The sequence below is a fragment of the Xenopus tropicalis genome, chromosome 6 (genome assembly GCF_000004195.4).
Source record: "Xenopus tropicalis strain Nigerian chromosome 6, UCB_Xtro_10.0, whole genome shotgun sequence".
NCBI lineage: Eukaryota > Metazoa > Chordata > Amphibia > Anura > Pipidae > Xenopus > Xenopus tropicalis.
In genome coordinates, this window is record NC_030682.2 from 31,807,675 (window position 1) to 31,834,687 (window position 27,013).

A 27,013-nucleotide genomic window follows, 5' to 3' on the forward strand; every position below is an offset into this window, starting at 1 on the left:
TTTTCTATGAAATCTGTAAATGTAATTGCTGTCTGTCTTGGCTCCAACCCTCCAGCCAAGCTTCAGTTCCCACAATGCCTTGCATGTTATATGGGCCCCTCTGCCCCAGGTCCCTAATATGGAGCTTAATATCAAAGCAAGTGCTGATTCTGGTCATCTGTCCCCTCATAACAGTGTGGGTGTCCCTGGCAGCTGCTTCAACCTCATATTTCTTACTTTGTACCTTTTTGTCCGGAGCCTCCTAAGCCTGGTCACATGATGCTGTGTGTTTGAGAGAGAGATTGTCCTTTAAAATGGCTCTTGCTCAGTGGGGATGAGGTGATGGCAGGTTATTGTTAGCACAGGCCCTGTCAGATGAAAGCACTACTTAAATTTAAGAAAAAAAACATGGTACCACACTAACAGTCACTTAAAAAAAAAGTATAAGAGAAATTATGCCTTTTTTATGGAGTGGGTGCTGTAGTTACAGGGAGGAATTGTGTCCATGATGTAAGTTGCTCTTATCAGTATGTGCAAACAGGTGTCACTAGCAGCAGAGCACGGGGTAGGCACAGCATGGGGCAGGCACAGCAATTGATTGGGGTGGAGAAATAAGTTCACCTATGGCAGCAGTCAGGCAAAAGTCTGTCACTGGGTGTCACTGAAGTGTGTGCCATAGGAAGAAAGTACAGGGACACAGAGGCAATAGGTAAGTGCTTGTCCCCTGGCATCTTTGTGCCCTACCACATGCTTGTCTGTACGTTATGTTTCCTAGTATAATAATACAAGTACAAAAATAATAGTTACTTCTGCCCTAATTAACTGCTTTAGCTTATTTAGGTGCTTTAGGGAACTGTGTCAGACTAAAGGGTTTATAAATGCTTCCCAGCGTTTGTATTTGGGTGTAAATGTTTACAGGGTAACCCTTTTGAAATAAAAAATAACAAAAGTGGAATAAAGGTGATACCTTTATTGGCTAACTAAGATAACCATAGCAAGCTTTCAGAACATTTTAGTTCCTTTTTCAAGCTGATTACAGATTACAGATAGGCACAACTGTTGCAAAGGTTAGCTCTGCTGCCTAAAGCTGGAGATACATTAAAAGATCCACTCAGTTTGAGAGGTCACCAAATGAACATATCTTTCCTTGGTATGTCCAGCGAGGACATATCATCTCATCATGTCTAGATGAGAACCGTATCAACAAGGCAATGCACTTCTTTTCCTGATGGAATGTTCAAACCTGTCCGATTGCAGCAATAAGCCAGGGCACTATCAGCTAGTACAAGTTGGTACGTTCTCCCAGTACTTGTATGGGTTTCCTCTGGGTACTCTGAAGGCGTATTTGTCACGAAGCAAGATAAAAACCAGGTTCAGACTAGGATTTGTGCAAATAGCACCCTCCCCCCACCCAACAGTCCAATTAATAATGACTGTCTATGGCATCATACAGCAATCCCTGGCATTTTTCAGAATCTGCAGCCAGTCTGGGCCTGTTGAAAACATTGGTTTCCAGGGAAAAAAATAGCAATGAGTGGAGTGGGTTGGTGGAATCAGAGCTACACGACTGGGAGATTTGTCACCCATGGTTAATGCAGATTTCCCCAAACAACAAATCTCCCTGTGTGCCATAAGGGCAGTGGCCACGGGGCGACTAATCTCCCTTCAATGCCAAGAATGTAAATTGCCAGTGGGATGGCATACGCGTCACTGCGATTTCCCAGTCACCCAAAGTTTCCTCTCAAGGCAACTTTGGGAAATTGTAGCGACACGTATGCCATCCCACTGGCGATTTACATTCTTGCCGGTGGGATGGGAGATTAGTTGCCTGCGGCAACGAAGGGGCGAGGGGCAACTAATCTCTCCATCTGCCACTGCCCTAACCCTTAGGCTGCAGCTGAAATTGCCTCTTGAAGTAATAGAGAGCAATGTCTCAGTTCAGAGAGCGCTGCAACCTTTGCTAGTGAAAAGGTGAATAGACTAGCAGGTTGGGAGAGATAAGAAAAGTTAAAATTAACCAGCACAATCGAAATACAGTTCAGTTTTCTTGAAACAAATCAAATAAACTTGCTTATTTAGGAAGCCTTTGCACACTATTATTTATACAGTAATAGTAATGGGCTATTTGTTAATAATGTTGCAGTTCAAGTGTATTGTGTGGGTTAATATTAACCTAATTCCTGTACTGACTTTATCTCATTTCCTAATTTCCTGCATGTGATTTCTTGCATAAGTGTTACAACTTCATGGAGAATGCATTTCAGTGTTTTTTAAGGGTCATTTTTTATAAAAGGGTGGGTTAAATTAACTTTTAGTATAATGTACACAGTGTTATTTTAAGATAATTTGCAATTGGTCTTTTATTAACATTTTTTGTTTCTTTCTTTTTAAATTATTTGTCTATTTTGTTCAGCACCTGTCCAGACTGAAATTTTTAGCTTCTATCTAGCTGCTAGGATCCAATTTATTCTAGCGAGCAGACTGAGATGAGAGGCTGGAAAATGAAGTAATAGAAAAGTACAAGAAGACGCATTAAGTGTTTTCACTTGAACTCTGCACGAGAAAAAAGTAGTTAGCATTCTTCATTTTATATCAGGAATAAAATTGGAAGTTTTTGGCCTAAGGGGTCCCCTAAACAAAGGTTCTGGTACAATCTAATGAAAGCATAAAAAGGAATTGGGTCATTTGTGCAGGCCTTAGTTAAAGGAAAGCCTTTATCCTCTGAACCCTCAGGTTCAGGGTCGGACTGGGGGGTGAAGGGCCCACCCACACCGCCCCCCCTCGTAGGGGCCCCCCACCCGATGTCCTCCCCTGAGCGCGTAAATTTAACTCGCGGTTGGGCAGGGGGAGCGCAGGTAATGGATGGGTCACCGGCGGCCCAGTCCGACCCTGCTCAGGTTAGAGCAGGGATCCCCCAACCTTTTATACCTGTGAGCCACATTCAAATGGAAAAAGTGTTTGGGACCAACACAAGTATGAAAAAGGTTCCCGGGGGTGCATATAAGAGCTATAATTGGCTATTTGGTAGCCCCTATGTGGACTGGCAGCCTATAGGAGGCTCTGTTTGGCTTTACACTGGGTTTTATGCAACTAAAACTTGCCTCCAAGCCAGAAATTCAAGAAAAAGCACCTGCTTTGAGGCCCCTGGGAGCAACATGCAAGGGTTGGGGAGCAACATGTTACTCACGAGCCACTGGTTGGGGATCACTGGGTTAGAGAGTCGCTACTAGGATCTTGGGTTGTAAATGTATGCAGTGGAAAGTGGAACTGGATTTTTGAATAGACATCTGTTCATTAGGTGGAGAATAGAGTAGGGAATTTCGGTGTGGTGTTCCCATTAGATTATATTCTTTATCTGAGAATGTGTTAAGCTGGCCATACACGTGGCGATCTGATGATGTTTCGTACGACCATCGGTCGCACGAAACATCGTCAGATCCGCCACACACCATTCAGGGCTGAATCGGCAGGTAAGGAGGTAGAAACAATAGGATTTCTACCTCCTTCTGCCGATTCAGCTCTGAAGGGAGAATTTTGGTCAGGCGCCTTCTATGGCGCCCGATCAAAATTTTCTAACCTGGCCGATCGACGAGCAGACCGATTTCAGCAGCTTCCTGCGACATCGGTCGGCTCGCTGACATACCATACACGCACCGATTATCGTACGAAACGAGGTTTCGTACGATAATATCGGTGCATGTATGGCCACCTTTAGTGTTATAAATCCAATCTCCAGCTAAAGAGCCGTCTCATTATTTTCTCTTACATTTGGAAAATTTATACCATTTACTTCTAGTTGCTGGAGTTTAAACAGCAATAGCAATCCAGGGTGGTCCCCCCCTTGTGAATTCCCAGAATATTTTATTTACTAACTTGAGCTCTGAAGTTTGCAGCATATGAAGTTTGTAATTAAGTAATTTGGGGAAATGCTAAATTTTTCAAAAGATAAGCCTTACCTAGAAATGTCAAACGTGCCATTTTTCCATAATTATCTGTGAATGCTATTTTTTTATGATGAATGCATCCCACAGGAAGGCCTTTGAAATATGTATTTCAAAAGAAGATGTTTAAGTACTGTAGTGGATCTAGTGCTAAGTTGAAGCTTTGTCTTTTTTTTAACCCAGATTTACTATGTAAGAAGACTTGGCACATGTGTTTGTTCAGTGTCAGGAAATAATTGGATCTCTTTTATTTTATTAGGTAAAAGGAAGCACAACAAATGGAGAAGAGTGGGGAGAACCTCAGCAGCACCCAACCAAATTATGGTTATTCTCAGAATCCACTGTATCCGCCAGCTATGGGGGGTGGTCCGTCAGTCCCAGTTTACATGCCTCCTCCTCCTAGTTACAGTGAACAAGATCCAGCAGCACTAAATGCCCAAATTAACAACCCATCTTCTCAGATCTTCCTGGAAGCAAACAGCTACCCTGAGCATGATGCAGAAGCTGGCCCTCCAGAGTACACCTTTGGTGTGGTGGGCAGCAGCCCTTTCTCTGAGAGTGCAATCAGAAGAGGTAAGTTGTGCAGGTATATGCAGAGAATAATGACAATTTAGGGAGGCTCAATCTAAACAAATAAAACCAACCACTATAAATATAATATATATACACTGCTCAAAAAAAAAGGGAACACTTAAACAACACAATGTAACTCCAAGTCAATCACACTTCTGTGAAATCAAACTATCCACTTAGGTAGCAACACTGATTGACAATCAATTTCACATGCTGTTGTGCGAATGGAATAGACAACAGGTAGAAATTATAGGCAATTAGCAAGACATCCCCAATAAAGGAGTGGTTCTGCAGGTGGTGACCACAGAGCACTTCTTAGTTCCTATGCTTTCTGGCTAATGTTTTGGTCACGTTTGAATGCTGGCGGTGCTTTTACTCTAGTAGTAGCATGAGATGGAGTCTACAACCCACACAAATAGCTCATGTAGTGCAGCTCATCCAGGATGGCATATCAATGCGAGCTGTGGCAAGAAGGTTTGCTGTGTCTGTCAGCGTAGTGTCCAGAGCATGGAGGCGCTACCAGGAGACAGGCCAGTACATCAGGAGACGTGGAGGAGGCCGTAGGAGGGCAATAACCCAGCAGCAGGACCACTACCTCCGCCTTTGTGCAAGGAGGAACAGGAGGAGCACTGCCAGAGCCCTGCAAAATGACCTCAAGCGGGCCACAAATGTGCATGTGTCTGCTCAAACGGTCAGAAACAGACTCCATAAGGGTGGTATGAGTGCCCAACGTCCACAGGTGGGGGTTGTGCTTACAGCCCAACACAGTGCAGGACGTTTGACATTTGCCAGAGAACCCCAAGATTGGCAAATTCGCCACTGGCGCCCTGGGCTCTCCACAGATGAAAGCAGGTTCACACTGACGTGACGTGACGTGACGGAGTCTGGAGATGCCGTGGAGAACGTTCTGCTGCCTGTAACATCCTCCAGCTTGACCGGTTTGGCAGTGGGTCAGTAATGATGTGGGGTGGCATTTCTTTGGGGGGGCGCACAGCCCTCCATGTGCTCGCCAGAGGCAGGCTGACTATCATTAGGTACCGAGATGAGATCCTCAGACCCCTTGTGAGACCATATGCTGGTGTGGCTGGCCCTGGGTTCCTCCTAATGCAAGACAATGGTAGACCTCATGTGGCGGGAGTGTGTCAGCAGTTCCTGCAAGACGAAGGCATTGATGCTATGGACTGGCCCGCCCGTTCCCCAGACTTGAATCCAATTGAGCACATCTGGGACATCATGTCTCGCTCCATCCACCAACGCCACGTTGCACCACAGACTGTCCAGGAGTTGGTGGAGGCTTTAGTCCTAGAAGGAGATCCCTCAGGAGACCATCTGCCACCTCATCAGGAGCATGCCCAGGCGTTGTAGGGAGGCCATACAGGCACGTGGAGGCCACACACACTACTGAGCCTTATTTTGACTTGTTTTAAGGACATTACATCAAAGTTGGATCAGCCTGTAGTGTTTTTTTCCTCTTTAATTTTAAGTGTGACTCCAAATCCAGACCTCCATGGGTTGATAAATTTGATTTCCATTGATAATTTTTGTGTGATTTTGATGTCAGCACATTCAACTATGTAAAGAACTAAGTATTTAATAAGAATATTTCATTCATTCAGATCTAGGATGTCTTATTTTTGTGTTCCCTTTATTTTTTTGAGCAGTGTATTTAAATCTGACGCCAGCAAGAGCCATAAAAGTTTTTCTTTAAAAAAACAAAACAAAATACAGTGGTATCCCTATGTTTGAGCGATTGTTCAAATGTAGCTGATTAATATAGCCAAGATGGTACTCACAACTAACAAAACATAAAAACAATATCCCTGCTTCATACCAGTTTGCTGGAGTCTATGGTAAATATATTATATACAGAGATATCACAGCAACTAGTGTAGCAGCTTTCAAAAAAAAGATTCAGGACTATGTGGGCATCTGTGCTGTTCTGTTTGTTGCATTATTGCTAGTGAACGCTTAGTAACAGGCCAGACCAATGCTGTGGATACAGTGTGTAGGACAAACCTCTCTATCCCCATGCTGTTTACAGTTGGTTGGAGAATCTATTCATTCTTGCCTTCCCATTTACACTGTCCTAATTCTTCCTTAGAAACTCACTCTGGCAGCCCTATATAACCAAAAGGCTCCCTGGATTGTTATGCTTCTCTATGCTTTTTCCCTGACTTATCACAGAATTCCAAATGAACTCTATTCTATCTTTCTCCATGCTGGGAAAACACAAGCAGAACCTTGAAAATGTATAATAGAGTTAATGATTTATGCTTCAGAAAGGACAACGAGCCCACTCAAGCAATGGGAAAAGCCTGGTCTGCTAGCAGGCCAGTCCAATACTGTAAATCTGCTATTGATATAGCAGAAAATAAGAAAACTACCTCCTCGCTATAATACTTGAATTACTATATAAATAATGTTTGATAAATGTAATTATGTTGGGTTGAAAACCCCACAGACTGTTCTTCGACTTTGGCTTATTCTTCCGCTTCTTCTTATTCTTAGCGCCCCCCCCATTTTCTAAACGCTACTCCTCCTATAGTTTTAGGGGTACAACACCCAAACTCCCCACACTTCTTCGCCCTATAGCGGAGCAGGTTGTTTGTGCTTTTCTAAGTGATCCCGCCCCCCGTCTTTTTGTGGCGCCGCTCCAAACCCCCAATTTTCCCATTGAATTTGGCAATCTTACAGGTTTGAGGCTACACTCCCCAAACTTGAATCACATGGTCATGGAGTCAGCCTGAATGAAAATATGATGATTGTTGTATGCCCAAAAGTGGGCGGAACTGTGAGCAGCTAATCAGATTTTACCTATTGACTTGGCGGGAAGTCAACCTGCTGCCATTCTCACAGTATTAACACAAGGATCCCCAAACTTTGCACAGTCAGTCACTGGGTGACTTCGTACTCAAGGTTAGAAAATGGAAGTCACCGGTGGAATGGCATACGCGGCGGCGCGATTTCAGTGAAATCGCGCAAGTTGCCTCGAGAGGAAACTTCCGTGATTTGTCGCAGGCAACTAATCTCCCTGTGTGCCAGAGCCCTTAAATAACAGTGTTAAAAGCAGAACTAAAATCAATAAACAACATCCTTACAAAAGTATTTTGTTTTATCCAAATGAGACAAAGAAAGATGAGGAGCAAAGAAATGTGCCTCTCTGTTTGTCTATGTCTGTCAGTCTATGTCCATCTATGTCTCTCTCTCTCTCTCTTAGTTTGTCTATATCTCTCAGTGTATCAGTTTAGGAGTAACACATTTGCTGCCCTATTTCATTATTTTATACAACCTGAACCTCAACTGAAACACAGTTCCTGAGTGGAATATGTGTATTACACAGAATGACATCCCTTTTTTTTTTTAATTATATAAAACAGCTTTGTATTAATAAGTCTCACAGAACGTATAGCAAATGTGCAAGTGGTTGAACCCCTGGGTAATAGTGACCATAATGTTATTTCATTTGATGTTTGGTGCAGGAAACAAATTTACACGGGGGCAACAAAGACACTGAATTTTAGGAAGGCAAATTTTAGCTCCTTAAGGGCAGCGCTTCAGGGCATAGATTGGGGCATTATGTTTTCTGATAAAAATACAGAGCAGAAATGGTTGTCATTTAAAATGATATTAAATCATTACTGTTCTCAATTCATTCCATTAATAAGAAAAAGTAGAAGTGTTAAGAATCACCCTATGTGGCTTAACTCTGAGGTAAAGAAGTTAATAGGGAAAAAAGGAAAGCTTTTAAGAAATATAAGTCAGAGGGGACAGTAGCTGCGTTTAATGAATATAAACACTATAACAAGTGTTGTAAAACAGCAATCCGGAAGGCAAAGATAGAAAATGAGGAGCGCATCGCGGCCGAGGCCAAGACTAACCCCAAAAAGTTTTTTAAGTATATTAATAGTAAAAGATGCAGGTTGAGGGTGTGGCCCCATTGAGTTATAATAACAATATGGTTACAGCGGATACAGAAAAGGCAGATGTGCTTAACCAGTTCTTTTCTTCTGTGTATACAGTAGAGGAGCCAGTGGGCCAAGTCTCACCCAATAGCTTCACTGTTGCCTCAGCTCCAACTACACAGTGGTTGGCACAGGATATGGTGCTTAAAGGGTTACACACGATAAATGTAAACAAGGCACCTGGGCCAGATGGAATACACCCTCGGGTACTGAGAGAGCTAGGGGCAGAATTGCAGTGGCCCTTGTTTCTGATATTCTCAGACTCTCTTTCATCAGGTATGGTACCTAGTGATTGGAAGAAGGCGAATGTCACTCCCATATTTAAAAAGGGAATAAGATCTCAGCCTGGCAATTATAGGCCTGTAAGTTTGACATCCGTGGTGGGCAAGTTATTTGAAGGCTTGTTAAGGGATCACATTCAAAATTATGTAGTGGAGAATGGCATTATGAGCAGTAATCAGCATGGCTTTATGAAGGACAGGTCATGTCAGACCAATTTAATTGCTTTTTATGATGAGGTAAGTAAGAAGCTGGACAGTGGGGATGCAGTAGATATAATCTATTTGGATTTTGCCAAAGCATTTGATACCGTTCCCCACAAACGACTGCTTTCTAAGCTAAGGTCTATTGGTCTTAGTGAAGTCGTTTGCACATGGATAGAAAACTGGCTACAGGATCGGGTACAGAGGGTGGTTGTTAATGGCACATTCTCTACTTGGAGTAAGGTTCTCAGTGGGGTCCCTCAGGGTTCTGTACTGGGTCCACTTTTGTTTAATTTGTTCATAAATGACTTAGGGGAGGGTATTATGAGTAATGTATCAGTGTTTGCAGATGACACAAAACTCTGCAGACCAGTCAATTCTATCCAGGATGTGACATCCCTGCAGCAGGATCTTGACCAACTGGCAATCTGGGCAGCTAAGTGGCAGATGAGATTTAATGTGGATAAATGTAAGGTCATGCACCTGGGATGTAAAAATATGCAAGCCCCGTATAACCTTAATGGGACTGCACTAGGCAAATCCATAATGGAGAAGGATCTTGGAGTCCTTGTAGATAATAAACTTGGCTGTAGCAAGCAATGCCAGGCAGCAGCTGCAAGGGCAAACAAGGTTCTGAGCTGTATTAAAAGGGGTATAGATTCACGGGAGGAGGGGGTTATTCTTCCCCTTTACAGAGCACTGGTAAGGCCCCATCTAGAATATGCTGTTCAGTTTTGGTCTCCAGTGCTCAAACGGGACATTATTGAGCTAGAGAGGGTCCAGAGAAGGGCAACTAAGCTGGTAAAGGGTATGGAAAGTCTCGGTTATGAAGAAAGACTGGCCAAGTTGGGTCTGTTTACACTGGAGAAGAGGCGCTTAAGAGGTGACATGATAACTATGTATAAATATATAAGGGGATCATATAATAACCTCTCTAATGTTTTATTTACCAGTAGGTCCTTCCAACGGACACGAGGGCACCCACTCCGTTTAGAAGAAGGGAGGTTCCATTTAAATATTCGGAAAGGATTTTTTACAGTGAGAGCTGTGAAGTTGTGGAATTCCCTCCCCGAATCAGTCGTACTGGCTGATACATTATATAGCTTTAAGAAGGGGCTGGATGGATTCTTAGCAAGTGAGGGAATACACGGTTATGGGAGATAGCTCTTAGTACAAGTTGATACAGGGACTGGTCCGATTGCCATCTTGGAGTCAGGAAGGAATTTTTTCCCCTCTGAGGCAAATTAGAGAGGCTTCAGATGGGGTTTTTTGCCTTCCTCTGGATCAACTTGTAGTTAGGCAGGTTAGGTATAGGCATTATGGTTGAACTTGATGGACGTATGTCTTTTTTCAACCCAACTTACTATGTTACTATAGGGAAAGAAGCTTTTCCACAATCTCAGGGATGATATATGCCTATAATGTCCTATGCTATTTCCCCAACTCTTTGTTTATTTCTTATGGTTTTTTACTGTCAGCAGCATTGGCATTCACAGTAAGGGAGGCACTTGCCCCCCAGAATTCCCTACTCAAACAGGGCAAGTACAAGTGCCCCAGGTTGCCATAATGGTGTGTAGCCCACTTTTGCAGATTCAGTGCTGCTACTGCTATTGCTTGGCGCGACAGGAGCCCTGAGCCCCGCTTACTATGGAGGACAGGTACTTTCCCAGCAATGGCGTGCCTCCACCCAGGGTAGTTTTGCCCCTCCCTGGGGTAACTTCTTACCGGCTTGGGTAGTGGTCCTGGGTATGAATAAGCTGAACACCGAGGTATATGATGAAACATCTTTATTTGGGCAGACCTCTCCAGGAGTGTAATACATGCAGTCAGGGCACATCCACCATTTCTCCACTCGTAGAGAACCTCTCTCAAAGGGGTACCCACGGTACTCTCGCCAGATGATCTTATCTAGGAGCTCCCCCCAGTACTCTCGCCAAGAGACCCTCTCATAGGGCTCGCCCCGATACTCACGCCAGGCTGACCCTCCACAAAGACTCACCCCGGTACTCACACCCAGGCTCCTTTGATTAGGACTCTCCCATCTAGCAGGGACTCTCTCCCTCTTGCCTAACCACTGTATGCCCTGATTTTCCAGCTGATGTAATGCTGGGGGGTCTTAACCCCTCTACACTCCTGGTGGGGCAATGTCGGCCCATTCTTACTAAATCTTCCTACATGGCACTCCTAAAGGGTCCTATCACATGGAAACTGCTTACTCAACCTTACTATATGGAGCACCTCCGTCCAGAGGTAATCCCCACACTCATCTCACAGAACATGGCTGCATGCCCTTTTATATCCCAGCACCCCATCTAGTGGTTGCTGGTGAGAAATGCACAAAAAAAAATGCACAAAAACATCTAGGACCACCTTTAGGTGTCCAAATCCCATGAGGCCACCCTCTAGTGCCTGTCTAAATGGGAACCCCCCTAAGGGGCCCAATTCTGGGGATCCCTACAGGTGTTTAAGATCTCAGCTTGTGCTGATTCTGGGTCTCTCTCCTGATAATACTGGCCGTCTCTCTGGCAGTTGCTGCAGCCTGAAACTTGTTCCCTTGTATCTTCTCTGAGCCCCAGCCTGGTCACATGATGCTGTGTGAGAGTGAGGCTGGCTCAGAAAATGGCTCTGCTTTAGTGTGTGAGAGTGAATGAGTTAAAAGCAGAACTAAAATCAATAAACAGCATCCTTACATAAGTATTTTGTTTTGTCCAAATGAGACAAAGAAAGATGGAGAGCAGCAATAATGGCCTCCCCCGTAGATGAATTGGGGCAATAGGTAAATTGCAATGGACCTAATGACTTAGGGCGCTTGGCTTTAATATGTGACAAAACTACTCTTTGACTGCACATAAAAAACTTGGGAGCGGCCAACTCCCGGAACTGTAACTGGCAACTTATGTCTTTGTGCTGTGGGGGCGCAGCCCACTGCCCGCACGGGGAGGACATAGAGACTCCATACGCGGCATGAAGTGTCCTGCTCGGAACTGAACTCAGGTCTCCAGCACGCAAGGCTGCAGTGCTACGCACTGAGCCACCATACGGCCCAAGGGATCTGGCTCTCAGTTTATATACGTCTTTCAGTCTGTGTCTGTCTGTATATGTCTATGTCTGTCTATGTTTGTCTGTGTCTGTTTATGTCTATTTATGTCTGTCTGTCTATCAGTCTCTCTCTCAGTCTTTTATCTCTCTATCAGTAACACATTTGTTACCCTATTTCATTATTTTATAGAATCTAAACCTCAACTGAAATACAGTGCAATATGTGTATTACACAGAATTACATCCCATTTTATTTTCCCAACTCTTTGTTTATTGTGTTGGGTTGAACCCCCACAGACTGTTCTTCCACTTCAGCTTATTCTTCCGCTTCTTCTTCTTCTTAGCGCCCCCCATTCTCTAACGCTACTCCTCCTACCCTTACCCCCCTACACCCAGACTCTCCACACTTCTTCGCCCTATAGCGGAGCAGGTTGCTTGTGCTTTACTAAGTGATCCCGCCCCCCGTTTTTTTGTGGCGCCGCTCTGAACCCCCCAATTTTCCCATTGACTTTGACAGGGAAGATTTTCAAACTGCTGCCACACTTACAGCTTTGCAGCTACACCCCCCAAACTTGAATAACCTAATAATGGGGTCACCCTGAATAAAATGGTGACTTTTGTTGGATGACCCCCATGTGGGAGGGGCCAACAACAGCCAATCAAATTTCACCTATTGACTTTTATGGGGAAATTGAAACTGCTGAAAATCTTACAGCTTTGAGGCTACACTCCCCAAACTTGAATCACATAGTCATGGGGTCAGCCTGAATCAAAATGTGATGATTGTTGGATGCCCAAAAGTGGGCGGAGCTGTGAACAGCCAATCATATTTTACCTTTTGACTTGGCGGAAATCCAACCTGCTGCCATTCTCACAGTAATAACACCGGGGCCCCAAACTGCAGAGTTAGGCACCAGGTAACTGCAGTTCAAGGTTAGAAAAAGTGGGCGGAGCCACAAACAGCCAATAAGATTTACCTATTGACTTTCAATGGGGAAATTCAACCTGCTGCCATTCTCCCAGTATTAACACCAGGATCCCCAAACTTTGCACATTCAGTCACTGGGGGACTTCGTACTTAAGGTTAGAAAAAGTGGGCGGGCCTCCAAAAGTCAATCACATTTCTTTCATTGTTATCAGTGGGGAAATTTTAACTGCTGCCATTCTCATGTTTAATGTCAGGGTCCCCAAACTGCACAGTTTGTCTTAGAAAAGTAGGCGGGGCCAACAACAGCCAATCAGATTTTCCCTTCATATGTTTAAATTTAAACTGCTGCCATTCTTTAAATATTAATACTAAGGTCTCCAAGCTAGTCACCAGGTAACTGCAGTTCAGAGGTAGAAAAAGTGGGCGGAGCCACCAACAGCCAATCAGATTTTACCTATTGATTTTTAATGGGGAAATTCAACCTGCTGCCATTCTCACAGTATTAACACCATGGTCACTAGGGGACTGCATTTTAGGTTTTAAAAAGTGGGTGGAGCCACCAACAGCCAATCAGTCTTCACCTATTGAATTTTTTTGGTTTAAATTTAAAATGCTGCCTTTCTCACACTATTTATGTCAGGGTTCCCAAACTTTGCACAGTCAGTCATTGGCTGACTACATATTCAGGGTTAGAACAAGTGGGCGGAGCCACCAAGAGCCAATCCATTTCCACCAGTGAAATTTCATTGGTTTATATTTAAACTGATGCCATTATTTAAGTATTAATTACAGGGTTGTTAAACTTTCCAGAGTTAGTCACTGGGTATTTGCAATTCAAAGTTAGAAAAAAGTGGGCGGAGCCACCAACAGCCAATAACATTTCACCTATTTACTTTTTTTTTTTACTTACCCAAACTTTGCAGAGTTGGTCACTGGGAGACTGCAGTTCAAAAATAGGAAAAGTGGGTTGGGCCACTAACAGCCAATCAGATTCTATCCACTGAATTTTATTGATTTAAATTTAGAATGCTCTTATTCTCACACTATTAATGCCAGGGTGCCCACTGTTTGTCACTGGGTGGCTTCGACTCAAGGTTAGAAAAAGTGGGCACAACCACCAACTACCAATCACAATTCACCTATTGACTTTTATTGGTTTAAATTTAAACTGCTGCCGTTCTTTAACTATTAATCCCAGGGCCCCTAAACTTTGCAGAGTTAGTCACTGGGTAACTACAGTGGGGAAATTTAAATTGCTGCCATTCAGACACTATTAAAACCAGGGTCTCCAAACTTTTCAAAGTGGTTTTTACTATATAACTGTGGGTCCATGGTTAGAAAAAGTGGGCAGAGCCAAAAATAGATCAGATTTAATTTCGTGACTTCACGTTTTTCTTCCCAACATGAAGTTTGTTCTCAAACTTCCCTTTCTAGTTATAACAGTGAGGAGGTTTTTTCTCTTATTGGTAGTTACATGGCTGGAACTAGGGGTAAGCAGAAGATGCATGTGCCTATGGCGCAACAGTGAGGGGGGAGCTGGGCATGTACCTGCGCTCCCCTAGTTCAGGTCCTGGAGGAGCTAAAATGCAGCCCCTTTCAGTGATCCCACCCCCCGTTCATCAAATGAGCAAATCTTTCCCTCAATATGCCCACCTTGGGTGGACAATATTGTGCTAATGTGCTATCTTGCCCTTGGGCCAAAAGATTGCCAAATGATTTCATAACTTAAATCTTCCATCCCCTTTACCAGTTTAGTTGCAGTCTCTGCACTCTCTCCAGCTCATTAATATCCTTCTTAAGGACTGGAGCCCAAAACTGCACTGCATACTCAAGGTGAGGCCTTACCAGGGAGCTATAAAGGGGCAAAAATATGTTCTCATGCCTTGAGTCAACGCCCTTTTTTATACAAGACAGCACTTTATTTGCTTTAGTAGCCACAGAATGACACTGCCTGGCATTAGACAACTTGTTATTTGCAAAAATCCGCAGAGCCTTCTCCATTAAGGATACCCCCAACACACTACCAACACTTGCATTTTACCAAAGTCCTTTACTTATGTCGGTGACCCCCTGAAATAATAAAATTAAAGATAGCTTGAAAGGAAATAGGATAGGGGGATAACTTTTAAGGGCTCTGGCACATGGGGAGATTAGTCGCCTGCGACAAATCTCCTTGTTCGCGGGCGACTAATCACCCCAAAATGCCATCCCACCGGCGATGAGAGGAAACTTCTGCGATTTCAGGGTAATCGTGCCACCACCTATGCCATCCCACCCGTGATTTACATTTTCGCCGGTGGGATGGCATTTTGGGGAGATTAGTCGCCCGCGAACAGGGAGATTTGTGGCTGGCGACTAATTTCCCCGTGTGCCAGAGCCCTAAGAATGGTATATGGTTGGCATGTTTTAACAACACACTTTAAGGATAAGATATTAGAGAAACTCTGACTAAAGATCAGTAGATATGTCTTATTGACAATGTTTAAAACACATAATAACGGTAATGAAACAAGGGGTACATTCAGCTGCAATTTAAGTAACCCACACACAGCACCAACACAGCTCCAAATCCCATGAAACCACCCGCCAACAGACTTCAGTCATGAAATTGCACAGCAAGAACTTGCAGACTATAGTGGCTTGAAAAAGCATACTCACGCTAGCCTATGGGGCAGTGGTTTCAGTTGGTTTGGCCCTGCGTTTTTGGGCTACTTAAAAACATGGTGCTCAAAGTGCCCAAATTCATCATAAGCATAATAGTGCAACAAACACAGCTAATCTAATTAACTAATGAATTTTTAGTGTAGTAGATAACAATACATTATCTAACAGAAATGTATCTCTTTCATCCTCAGCTTTCATCAGAAAGGTTTACCTAACCTTGGCCATGCAGCTTGCTCTAACTGTTGGACTTATCTGCATGTTTATTTTTTGGTAAGATTTTGTGATATTTATAATATTTGTGACCGTTATAGATCAGTTGAATAGTTTCTATAAATAAGGCATTCTATAACACAGTAAAATTAACTTAAAAGTGAACTATGCCACTAACATCCAGAATGTTCGGGACCTAGGATATTTCAGATAAGGGAACTTTCCATAATTTGGATCTCCATACTTTAAGTCTGCTAAAAAATCAACAAAACATTAATTAACCCCAATTGTTTTGCATCCAATAAGGACTATTTATATCTTAGTTGGGATCAATTTCAAGAGACTGTTTTATTACTACAGAGAAAAAGGAAATCAGTTTTAAAATTCTGAATTATTTGATTAAAATGGTGTTCCGTAATTCGGAGCTTTCTGGATAACGGGTTTCCGGATAAGGGGTCCGATACCTGTATAGACAACATTAGAAAGCCCAGCTTGTCCTAAAAAAAAATGATGTATAGTTTTCCTTGGCAAAGTAAAATAACCCTTCAGGAAATGCCCCTAAATGAAATGACAAATGGCAAATGAAATGCAAAATCCTGCTGGTAAAATCCTTATTCCAAGGCTCATGTAGCTGTGGGACTGGGTTTGGTGGCACCGACAGATTTACTAAGAGCTAAAGGCAAATTCATAAAAAAATGTCGGGAAAATGACAAAATCTGAAAACTGTCTGTTTAAAAGACAAAGTCACAAAAGTGGAGATAGAGGTTTGTGAATTTGTGAATAGACAAATCTATCTCCACTTTTATTTTGTCTCAGTATCATCACTTGGATGGTGGAAAAACTGGTGGAAAACACTTAATCCGCCTAAATTCCGACTCAACCGCCACTTTTCCGTTTTTGGCGAAAGAAAGACAGTTTACAGACACTTTTGTGAATTTGTCGTTTAAACGACATTTATACAACATTTTAACGACATTTTTCCCCGACATTTTCAAAATGGAGTAAAGCTCAGTGTAACTCTGTCAGATCAATTCTAACTCTCCATTTCACACCTAAGGTAGGGGCCCCATTGGGGGATTGTTAACATATTAATGGGGATTAGCAGCTTATTGTTAGGGGACAAGTTTCTGTCTAAACCTAGAACAATAGGTGCAAAAAGCCTCAAGTAAAACACTGATTAAAAAAGTTCAATTTATATCTAAAAAGTTTTTACCTCACATTTACATAATTATGCAAATTTTAGCTTAATCAATGAGGCAATAATAACATTTTGTGTGAATATATTGTAAACATTTTTATTAAAAGGAAAAGTAAAGCCTCCCAGGCAAATTTTTAGTTTTAGCAGCAGCAGTGCCCTTTAATCACTTCACTGACACTTTCCGCAACTTATCTGTGCCCCCATAGCATGTCCTGAGCTACAGAGCTGCCTGACAGCATTGGCCCCAACCTGTTCCCAGCAGCCATCTTGGGGATCAGCAAACAGCACAGGCACACTGGCACCCAAACTGGGATATTGGGGTACAGGATTGGACTGGCACCAACAGGGCACTGGATAAAAACCCGGTGGGCCCTAGTCCCCTAGTTGGAGCTCTATTCCCTGGGCATGTTGGGGTGGGGGCCGGATTGCTGCTGCCCAGTAATGAGTAGGGGCTAGAGAATAAGGTATTTAGACCCTTAAATCTTGTTACAGAAGTGGAATTACACAGAAATATAGAAAAAAATGATAGATTGTCCTGAAAAAAATGATGTATAGTTTCCCTGTGCAAACTAAAATTACCCCTCAGGAAATGCCCCCAAAGTGAAATGGCAAATGAAATGCAAAATCCTGCTGGTAAAATCCTTATTCCAAGGCTCATGTAGATGTGGGACTGGGTTTGATGGCACCGACAAATTTACTAAGAGCTAAAGGCAAATTCATAACAAACATGGTGGGAAAATGACAAAATCTGAAAACTGTCTGCTTAAAAGACAAATTCACAAAAGTGGAGATAGAGGTTTGTGAATTAGGTGGAAAATCCCACAAATCTATCTCCACTTTTTTTTTTTAATCTCCTGTACCATATACCAGCAGGGGATAACAGATAGCTTCAGATGGCTTCTTATTGCCAGTGATAAGAAACAGATTTTTCCTGTGACAGTTGCTTTCAGCTGCCATGGACAGCACAATTCCCTTGAAAATGCAAAGAGAGGATTTGTGGGGAAATGTAAATGCAGCCACTGAAAAAAAATCTGGACATCGCTCCACCAGCCTATTTCTAAAGGCTGATATCCTTACGTTGGAAGGTTATGTGACCGTGCCCAGGGCAGTCACGAGGCGGACCCCGGAGGAGGGAATTGAACCTGCAACCCCGTCGTCACAGGGCGGTCTCCCTACCCCTAGGCTATCCTTCCTCCTCCCACTTATAGGATGTTTTTTATTTGCTACATAGTGGCAGTTGGTGTATCCTAACTGAGAAGCCTGCTGTTTGCTCAAGACCTATATAACTAGGGGGACTGTTTAATAAGTAGGGAGAATGAATCCTCCATTTATCAACATTCTCTGAGAAAGTTGATAAGTGAGCCCCGGGGGGGGGGGGGGGGGGGGTGTCTTTTTAACCCTAAAACAATAGGCGCAAAAAGCCTCATTGACATTTTATAAACAAGTAAAACACTGATTAAACAAAAAGTTGAATTGATATGTTTTATATAAAAACGTTTTTTCCCCTCACATTTGCATTGTTATGCTAGTTTCAGCTTAATGAATGAGGCAATACAGGTATAGGACCTATTATCCAGAATGCTCGGGACCAAGGGTATTCTGGATAAGGGGTCTTTCCGTAATTTGGATCTGCATACCTTAAGTCTACTAAAAAAATCAATAAAACATTTATTAAACCCAATAAGATTGTTTTGCATCCAATAAGGATTATTTACCGGTATATCTTAGTTGGGATCAATTACAAGATACTGTTTTATTACTACAGAGAAAAAGGAAATTAGTTTTCTGAGTTATTTGATTAAAATGGAGTCTATGGGAGATGGGCTTTCCATAATTCGGAACTTTCTGGATAATGGGTTTCCGGATAGGGGGTCCAATACCTGTAATAACATTTTGAGTGAATATATTCATTTTTATTTAAAGGAAAATTAAAGCCTCCCAGGCAAAATTTTAGTTTTAGCAGCAGTTCCCCCTCTTTAAAGGGGACATATACCATACATTTTTACAATGCACTAAACCATGTAAAATAATGTAAACTAGAAGTAAGTGCTTTTAATACCTTTGGGTTCAATTATGTCCATAACTGCTTGAAAACTGTGCCCTGCTGCTGTTGAGTAAAGCCTGTCAGTCAGTGCTGTGACCACTTCCTGTGGGAGACTGAAGCGACACTCCCATGTTTCATTTCACTCTGGCTTCTGAATAGAGAGGTTGTGTATGCAGCTCTCATATAATGGATCATTTCACATTTTGAGGGAGGATGAATATTATAACTGAAAATGAACTTTATATAAAATGTCTCCTTTAATCACTTCACTGACACTTGTCGCAACTAACCTGTGTCCCCATCGCATGTCCAGAACTACAGAGGTGTGTGACAGCATTGGCCCCCACCTTTAGCTGTTCCCAGTCGCCATCTTGGTAAGCAGCACATGCACACTGGCACCCAAACTGGGATATTGGGGTACAAGGTTGGACCGGCCCCCAACAGGGCACTGGATGAAAACCCGGTGGTCCCTAGTCCTGTTGGGGCCCCTTTTCACCGGGCATGTTGGGGTGTGGGCGGGATTGCTGTTGACCAGTAATCAGTAGGGGCTAGAGACCCTCGCGAGTCTTTTTCGGCGATTTGCGCGAAATCGCGCCGCCGCGTCTGCCATCCCGCCGGCGACTTACATGTTCGCCGGTGGGATGGCAGAGGGAAGGCAACTCGGGGAGATTAGTCGCCCGCGAGCAGGGAGTTTTGCCGCGGGCGACTAATCTCCCCGTGTACCAGAGCCCTAAGTCTGCTAAAAAATCAACAAAACATTAATTAACCCCAATAGGATTGTTTTGCATCCAATAAGGATTATTTATATCTTAGTTGGGATCAATTTCAAGAGACTGTTTTATTACTACAGAGAAAAAGGAAATCAAGTTTTAAAATTCTGAATTATTTGATTAAAATGGAGTCTATGAGAGACAGGCGTTCCGTAATTCGGAGCTTTCTGGATAACGGGTTTCCGGATAAGGGGTCCGATACCTGTATAGACAACATTAGAAAGCCCAGCTTGTCCTAAAAAAAATGTATAGTTTTCCTTGGCAAAGTAAAATAACCCTTCAGGAAATGCCCCCAAAGTGAAATGACAAATGGCAAATGAAATGCAAGATCCTGCTGGTAAAATCCTTATCCCAATGCTCATGTAGCTGTGGGACTGGGTTTGGTGGCACCGACAGATTTACTAAGAGCTAAAGGCAAATTCATAAAAAAATGTCGGTAAAATGACAAAATCTGAAAACTAGAAAATCTGAAAAATAGAGTTAGAAAGCAACAAAAGCACAGGGGGAAATAAACACCAAGAAGAGGCAGGCCACAGAATGTCCAAAAGCAGCTTCCCCTACTGAATGCATGACTGAATTGTGCTGCCTTGTAATCATACGAACACTTTCCCAAGTGGCTGCCTGGCAAGCCTGCCCCATCATTTCTCACTAGGAAATGGCCAGTCCTGCAAAAAGTACTAGCATGGCCAAAACCTAGATTGGGCACATCCTTATCCCCTGCTAGATATGTTTTTACATTTCATGTATTTTTTATATTGCTTGTAAACATGAGTGCAAAATAATTAGTGTTTGTTTTAACTACACATCATTTCACTTTTTAATTCATTCCAGGAAAAGACTGAAGAACTGGGTGCAGGAGTATCCATACATTGTATATGCCCTCTGGTAAGTGTTTACAATTGGACAATTTGCTGATATTATAAGGGTGCCTCATTGCTCATTTTTCTTTAATACACAGTCTGCTTCCTTGGGTGATGTACAACTATAAATATCCAAAAGGGTAGCTGACTTTCAGTATGTTAGCATAATTTATTTTTAGCTGCTTTTCAGTCAGTCTTTGTTTTTTTAATTTTTGATTTTTTTTTTATCATTTGCCTTTCTTTTCTGCCCCTTTGCAGTTTTCAAATGCAAAAAAAAATCTCTCTGTGAAGCTGACTTACAGGTGTTAGCGTTTTAGCAAATTTTATATTGATACCACTGAACAAGTACGGAAACCACATCAGGTATTCATTCATATGGCTTTTCCACACATGCGTTTTACCCTGCGTTTGCCTGTGGTTGATCTCTCCTGCATTCTGCACTTGCATGTGTCTGAGTGAGTACAACCCGGTCTGGAAGAATGGTCTGCATTTGGCCTAGCGTTCCCCTGCAGTGGAACACAGGAGAGATCTAACTACCCGTGTGTAAGAGCCTTAAAGCACTTGTGTCTGGGGTCTGGCTGCGTTCTTCTCCTAGGAGCAGAATTCCAGTTAAGAAATACTTTTCTAGTATCTATTTTCTTATTAAGGACCTTGTTGCAGTCTATACACATTGCTTAAAGGGCCTTTTCAAGCCCTCTGAGGCCACCAAGCCAAATGATACAAAAGGATCCTCCAGTGAGAATTCTGCTTGTTTTGTTTAACTCCAGTAATATGCAATCTAAGTTCAGTTTTCCAGTAACTGGTGGCATTTAGTATAATGAACCACCTTTTTTTTTGCATTATATAATCAGACATTTCTGTTGCTCCTGCAGCCCTGCAATCATTATTCTGGCTTTAGTCCTTGCATGCTGCCAGCAAGTACGGCGTAAAGTTCCCTACAACTTCATCTTCCTTGGACTATTTGTAAGTCTTGTGCAGTACACACATCTAAAGAAAGAATGCCTGTCCTTTAAAGGGCAATTAAACTCTGAAGTTAAATTGTGCCCATTGTTTTTTACTCTTATCAGTGTATAGCAGCCATTTTAAAATTAAATAATGGCATGAATGTAAGAAGAAACTAAAGCAGTAATCATTCACTGAAAGTGTTTATTAAGAAGTTAGTTGCTCACACTGTGTTCAGCAGAAGATCAGCACAGGGAGGAAGCCAAATCTGTAAAATTGTGCGCTACATTATGTGCTACAATTGACTATTATTTCCTCTTGGACTTTAAAAATTATTTAAAAAATAAATTCCCTCAGAACATACCCTGTTCCTCTCATTATGTGACATGTCTTCCTCTGAGTATGCTTTCCTCCTTTCTAGTGCATACTCATAGTGCGTATTATTGGGGTACAGAGCGCCCTGGGCATATACATGGTGCTTAAACTGAAAAGGGCAAGGAGCAGTGGCTTGTGGGGCAGTACATTTTCTATGTAGTATTTCTGCTTTATATTACTACTGGAAGCTATTAGTTGTATAGCTGCTATAATAATGCAGTACAGGTATCAGACCATTATCCAGAAACCCATTATCCAGAAAGTTCCGAATTATGTAAAGGCCATCTCCCATAGACTCCATTATAAGCAAAAAATTCTGTAATAATAAAACAGTACCTGTACTTTATCCCAACTGAGATATAATTAATTCTTATTGGAGCCAAAACAATCCTGTTGGGTTTAATTGCAGTTTAAATATTTTTTTTAGCAGACTTAAGGTAGGAGATCCAAATTACAGATAGACCCCTTATCCAGAAAACCCCAATGTCCTGTTATTCTGGATAACGGGTCCCATACCTGTACTGTACAGGGATTTCCACAAAGGTCAGACAACTTGATCACCTAGTTGTAACATGTTTGTTAATAAAGATAATGGAACTTGAACTTGTTCTCATTTCCAGACTGCAGTGGAAGGGTGCATGCTTGGAACCATAGCCGCGTAAGTGTTTTATAAAATACTGTCAGATTAATGTTTGTCTTTCAGTAGTAAAGTGCCAAAAATGGTGCACAAGCCCCAGACCCTCACCTTAAAGAGGGGAAAACCATCAATGAACAAGAGAAAGGGGGCCTCTAGGCACACTAAAAATCAAGTGACAAACCACAAAAAACAGTGCCACTGGTATCTGTTATAAATCAACTTAACAAATTCAGTAGGTGGTCCAGGTGCACAAGCCCCAGACCCTCACCTTAGGGGCGGAAAAACCATCATTGAGCAGTAGAAAAGGAGCCACCAGTCACATTGAAAATCCACAGGGCCACAAGTGGAAGTAAAAATATTCCTTATTAAAGTTGAATTAAAAAAACAAACATCTCAAATGGCCCTACACATTTCGTGCCCATGACTTAGTCCATGCCCAAACATCTCAAATGGCCCTACACGTTTCATACCCTAAGGGCTTAGCCCATGACTAAGTGCCTTAGCCATGGGCTAAGCCCTTAGGGTATAAAATGTGTAGGGCCATTTGAGATGTTTGGGCATGGACTAAGTCATGGGCACGAAATGTGTAGCGCCATTTGAGATGTTTGTTTTTTTAATTCAACTGTGGATTTTCAGTGTGCATGGAGACCCCCTTTCTGTTCATTGATGGCCAGCTAGTGACCCATGGGCTGGATGCAGGCCTGGACTAGGATTCAAAATAGGCTCTGGCATTTCAATTACACAGAGGCCCAAAGAGACCCCAATCAGCGCAATGAATAGTGACTGTCAAGGGCATTTTAGAGCAGCCCCTTTGCCAGAGCCCACAGATTGTCAGTACGGGCCTGGCTGGACAAGCCCCACCCTTTATGAAATGTTTATTGTCCCCAGGCTGCTTAAAAGCCTCACTGACCTTGTTCGATCTCACCATCAGTTTAACATTGTCTGGCCTCTCATCACATTGTATAGTGAATAACTAGAAATTGGATCTCATTTAATTCAGTAATCAGAAATAATTTGATTTCCATTTGTCAGACTTTTTGATGCTGATGCAGTAATGTGGGCTGGTGGCGCCACAATAGTTGTTACATTGGGACTGACCATTTTCGCACTACAGACAAAGGTAAGAAAAAATAGAATAGTCCACTTATTTATTCCTGTCTTCTAAATTCTGAACATATGTAGGAAATGATGTACCCCCTGCTTTGATGTAAAAAGGTGAAGAGGAACTGCTGAGATGTGGCTACTCTCCACTTCCTTCTGCCTGACCAACAGAAATATTCTATTAGGGACGATAATCCTATATTGAGCACAGTCGCAGGATAATCAGCCTAAAGGGGCAGCATGACTGGCCAAACATGCCTATATGGGTGGACAGTATGATCAGGACTGGCCAAAGTGTGTGACCAAATCTGACAATGTATGGTCAGCTTTACAACCTAATTTCTACAATGCATAAAGCCTCCAGAAACAATGTTACATCACATCCCCAAGTACTGCATGCAGTTCCTAGTAAGTGAGAAAATATGCAAACTGACCCAATGCCCACAATGCAATGTAGCCCTAATGTTTATATTCATTGAACCAGGGACAGTATAGGGCACCAGTAAGCAGCTGTTCATTTCTGTCTTCAGCTTAATGTGTTTTTTATAAGAATCGTAGTCCTGACAACTAGACCCTTATAAGATGTTTTGTACAGATGTCCTGTAAACGTTTCTTTTTTTAATATCTACAAAAAGATAAAATAATAACCAATGCCCTTCTCTGCAGTGGGACTTTACCATGCTGTCTGGGGGATTGTGCGTTGCCTTGCTGGTGCTTCTGTGCTTTGGTATACTCTGCGGAATCCTGAGATCAATGGTAAGTATACAATATGTTTCTGCTAATAGTGCTGACTATACCATTTCCATTTGGGTATCCTGTATGTAGTGCTGCTGGATAGGATCAGATACATACAAGGGGGTGCAATGCTTGCTACAGGTATACCCACCTACATCTATTTATTCAGCAACTAGAATTGACTGGTCACCTGTTTAAGAGCAGATATCTAACCAATGAACCTATTATCTTGTTAATCTTCCTCTTTTGATTTTTTTCTGGCCCACAACTGAAAATGCTATATGGCTGTCAGGGCCACTGTCCCTGGCAAAGCAAAATACATCCACTGTGAAGCTTCAGTTTTATGGTTATTTTTTGCTGCTTCTATTACTATTTAGGCCCTTTAATGTTCATCTTCCATTTTGACATTCAAACTGCTGCCTCCAGTCAGGTACCGACCATTCACTTAGTACTCTATTATTTATCTTTTCTCTTTTTATTTCATTCTCTTCAGTACCTCAATATAGTGTATGCATCCATTGGAACCTTCATCTTTGGAATGGTAAGCATGTTACACGCATGGATATCTAATTTTCCTCATACATGTTATTGAAATCCTAAATTAGCCTATTGTTAATGTAAGAATAATTATGTTATACCTCACTTATAGATTAAACATTTTGGTCATCAGCTGACCATATGTGGGCTTTAGCAAGGTGGGTCTGATTAGGCTGATCTGATCACTTCAGGCAGTGGATCAGACTGAAAGGTAGTCTTGTCAGAAGGAAATTGTATACATGAACTAATATGGTGCTTTACCATGAGGTTTCTAGCATTCCCAAATGGTACTATATCACCCTAGATCAGATATCAGATGGGGAAGCTATCATATTGACCTATGTCGCTGAAGAAGTTGCCATTCTTTCCTCATCCTTTATTGAAGGCTGTGTGCATGCTCAGTGTACTTTACATGCTCAGTATGCACAAAAATCTATCATGGTGGGGCTGGCCAAGTAAGTAGAGGTCCTACAAGTATATAAACGGCCTTAAAGGTGAATTATTTTGTGTCAAAACACTGCTGTACCTCTGAATATGTATGGCAGCCCTTTAACAAGAGTGTGCCAGTTTTAATAGTTCTTTGTAAAAAGGGGGCCTATCATGCCAGTGTTAATAATAAATGCTCCTCTATGTCATACTTAATCTATGCCACAAACAATTATACAAGACATGACCAAAAGGCTGGCAAAACACTTGCAAAAGTTTGTCCCAACCCCATTACCCAGGGCATCAAATTTGGTTCTAAATATACTAAACCTAAAGCCAACAATTGTTTTAGTTGTTCAAACTGACTCCACAACAGTAAGGGAGTCCTCCATAACAGACTTGTCTGGGCCACCATTTCCCATAGGATGTGAGTATTCCAACATTTTATCATATAACCTTAATTTTCTAACATTTCGGGAACCTCACGTTGCCTTTTTCAATGGGGGAATGCTACATTGCAAAAGGGAACACGAGGTTCCCGAAACGTCTGTATCCTTCTCACTGATTACTCCAATAAGCCTTTGCGGAGGCAGTTTTTTGCACCAGTTGAAATGTGAGTGACTTCCTTTTTGTATTTGCACTTGACATCTCTATAGCCGGAAGCTACGGTTCCTAGGAAGTTGCACTCAAAGTTAACACTATTATTGATTTTATTTTGGAGAGCACAATCAGTTTTTCTACTTTATTTTTTTAACCTTTACTGTAAACCAACATTTTCCTTTGCAGTACCTCGTTGTGGACACGCAGTTGATAGTTGGTGGGAAACATCGCTATGCAGTAAGCCCAGAGGAATATATCTTTGCTGCCCTCAATATCTACTTGGACATTATAAATCTTTTCCTCATGCTGCTGCAGATTTTTGGGATCTGTGGTTCTAATTAACCGGAAAACTCCAGTTGCGGGGAAACATATTGTGCCGCAGGGCCTACATACATTTATTGCATAACTGCGGCCAGCACACAACCAGCACTTTGCATCACAGATGTGCAGCAGGCTCTAACCTGAGTGAAACAAGAGGTTTTTTACAGCTCGTTGAACTGTTCAGTTTTTTAAATTTGCGGAAACTTTGTTCCTGTGTCTGTTTTAACTATTTATTTAATAAAGATGTTCTTTCTCTTAAAGGGAAACTCTTGATGGGGAGGAAACAAAGGGGAGTAGATCTGCAACTGTAAATTAGCGGCTCTGTAGTGAAGAAGCCATCACTCTGCTTGGGTCAGCTCCACCCATGTCCATTAAATGAATGATTGTGTCATGTATGACACTTAGTGAAGGACAAAGCTGAGCGAGTGGAGTGACGGACATTTAAAGCAAGGCTTGCAAAGCAGTAGCACCAAATAGAGCTGCAGGGTTTATGTTCTGATCCAGAGTGCAGATGTCTGGCATGTTCCCCCCGGCACTGGTCAGAGCAGTGCATTAGTAAGCATACCTTTCAAAGATTCTATTATTTTGTCCCTTTTTAGTAAGTGCGTTTATTTATTTACTCACAAGTAAACAGGTGTATGTGCAGACATCTCACTTTCAATTCTGCCCCAACCAAATATGAGTGGAAA

General features: G+C 42.3%; 1 protein-coding gene across 1 annotated transcript; it reads left to right on the plus strand.

Moving 5' to 3' along the window:
* Window positions 1–640: 640 nt before the first annotated feature.
* grina (glutamate receptor, ionotropic, N-methyl D-aspartate-associated protein 1 (glutamate binding)) lies at window positions 641–26,584 on the plus strand. Its single transcript, NM_001126613.1, has 10 exons — window positions 641–688; window positions 4,180–4,493; window positions 15,760–15,838; window positions 20,622–20,675; window positions 21,523–21,613; window positions 22,588–22,625; window positions 23,637–23,724; window positions 24,372–24,461; window positions 24,934–24,981; window positions 26,190–26,584. The coding sequence occupies exons 2-10, from the start codon at window positions 4,277–4,279 to the stop codon at window positions 26,343–26,345; spliced, it is 861 nt and encodes a 286-aa protein (NP_001120085.1). The 5' UTR covers window positions 641–688; window positions 4,180–4,276; the 3' UTR covers window positions 26,346–26,584.
* Window positions 26,585–27,013: the final 429 nt, after the last annotated feature.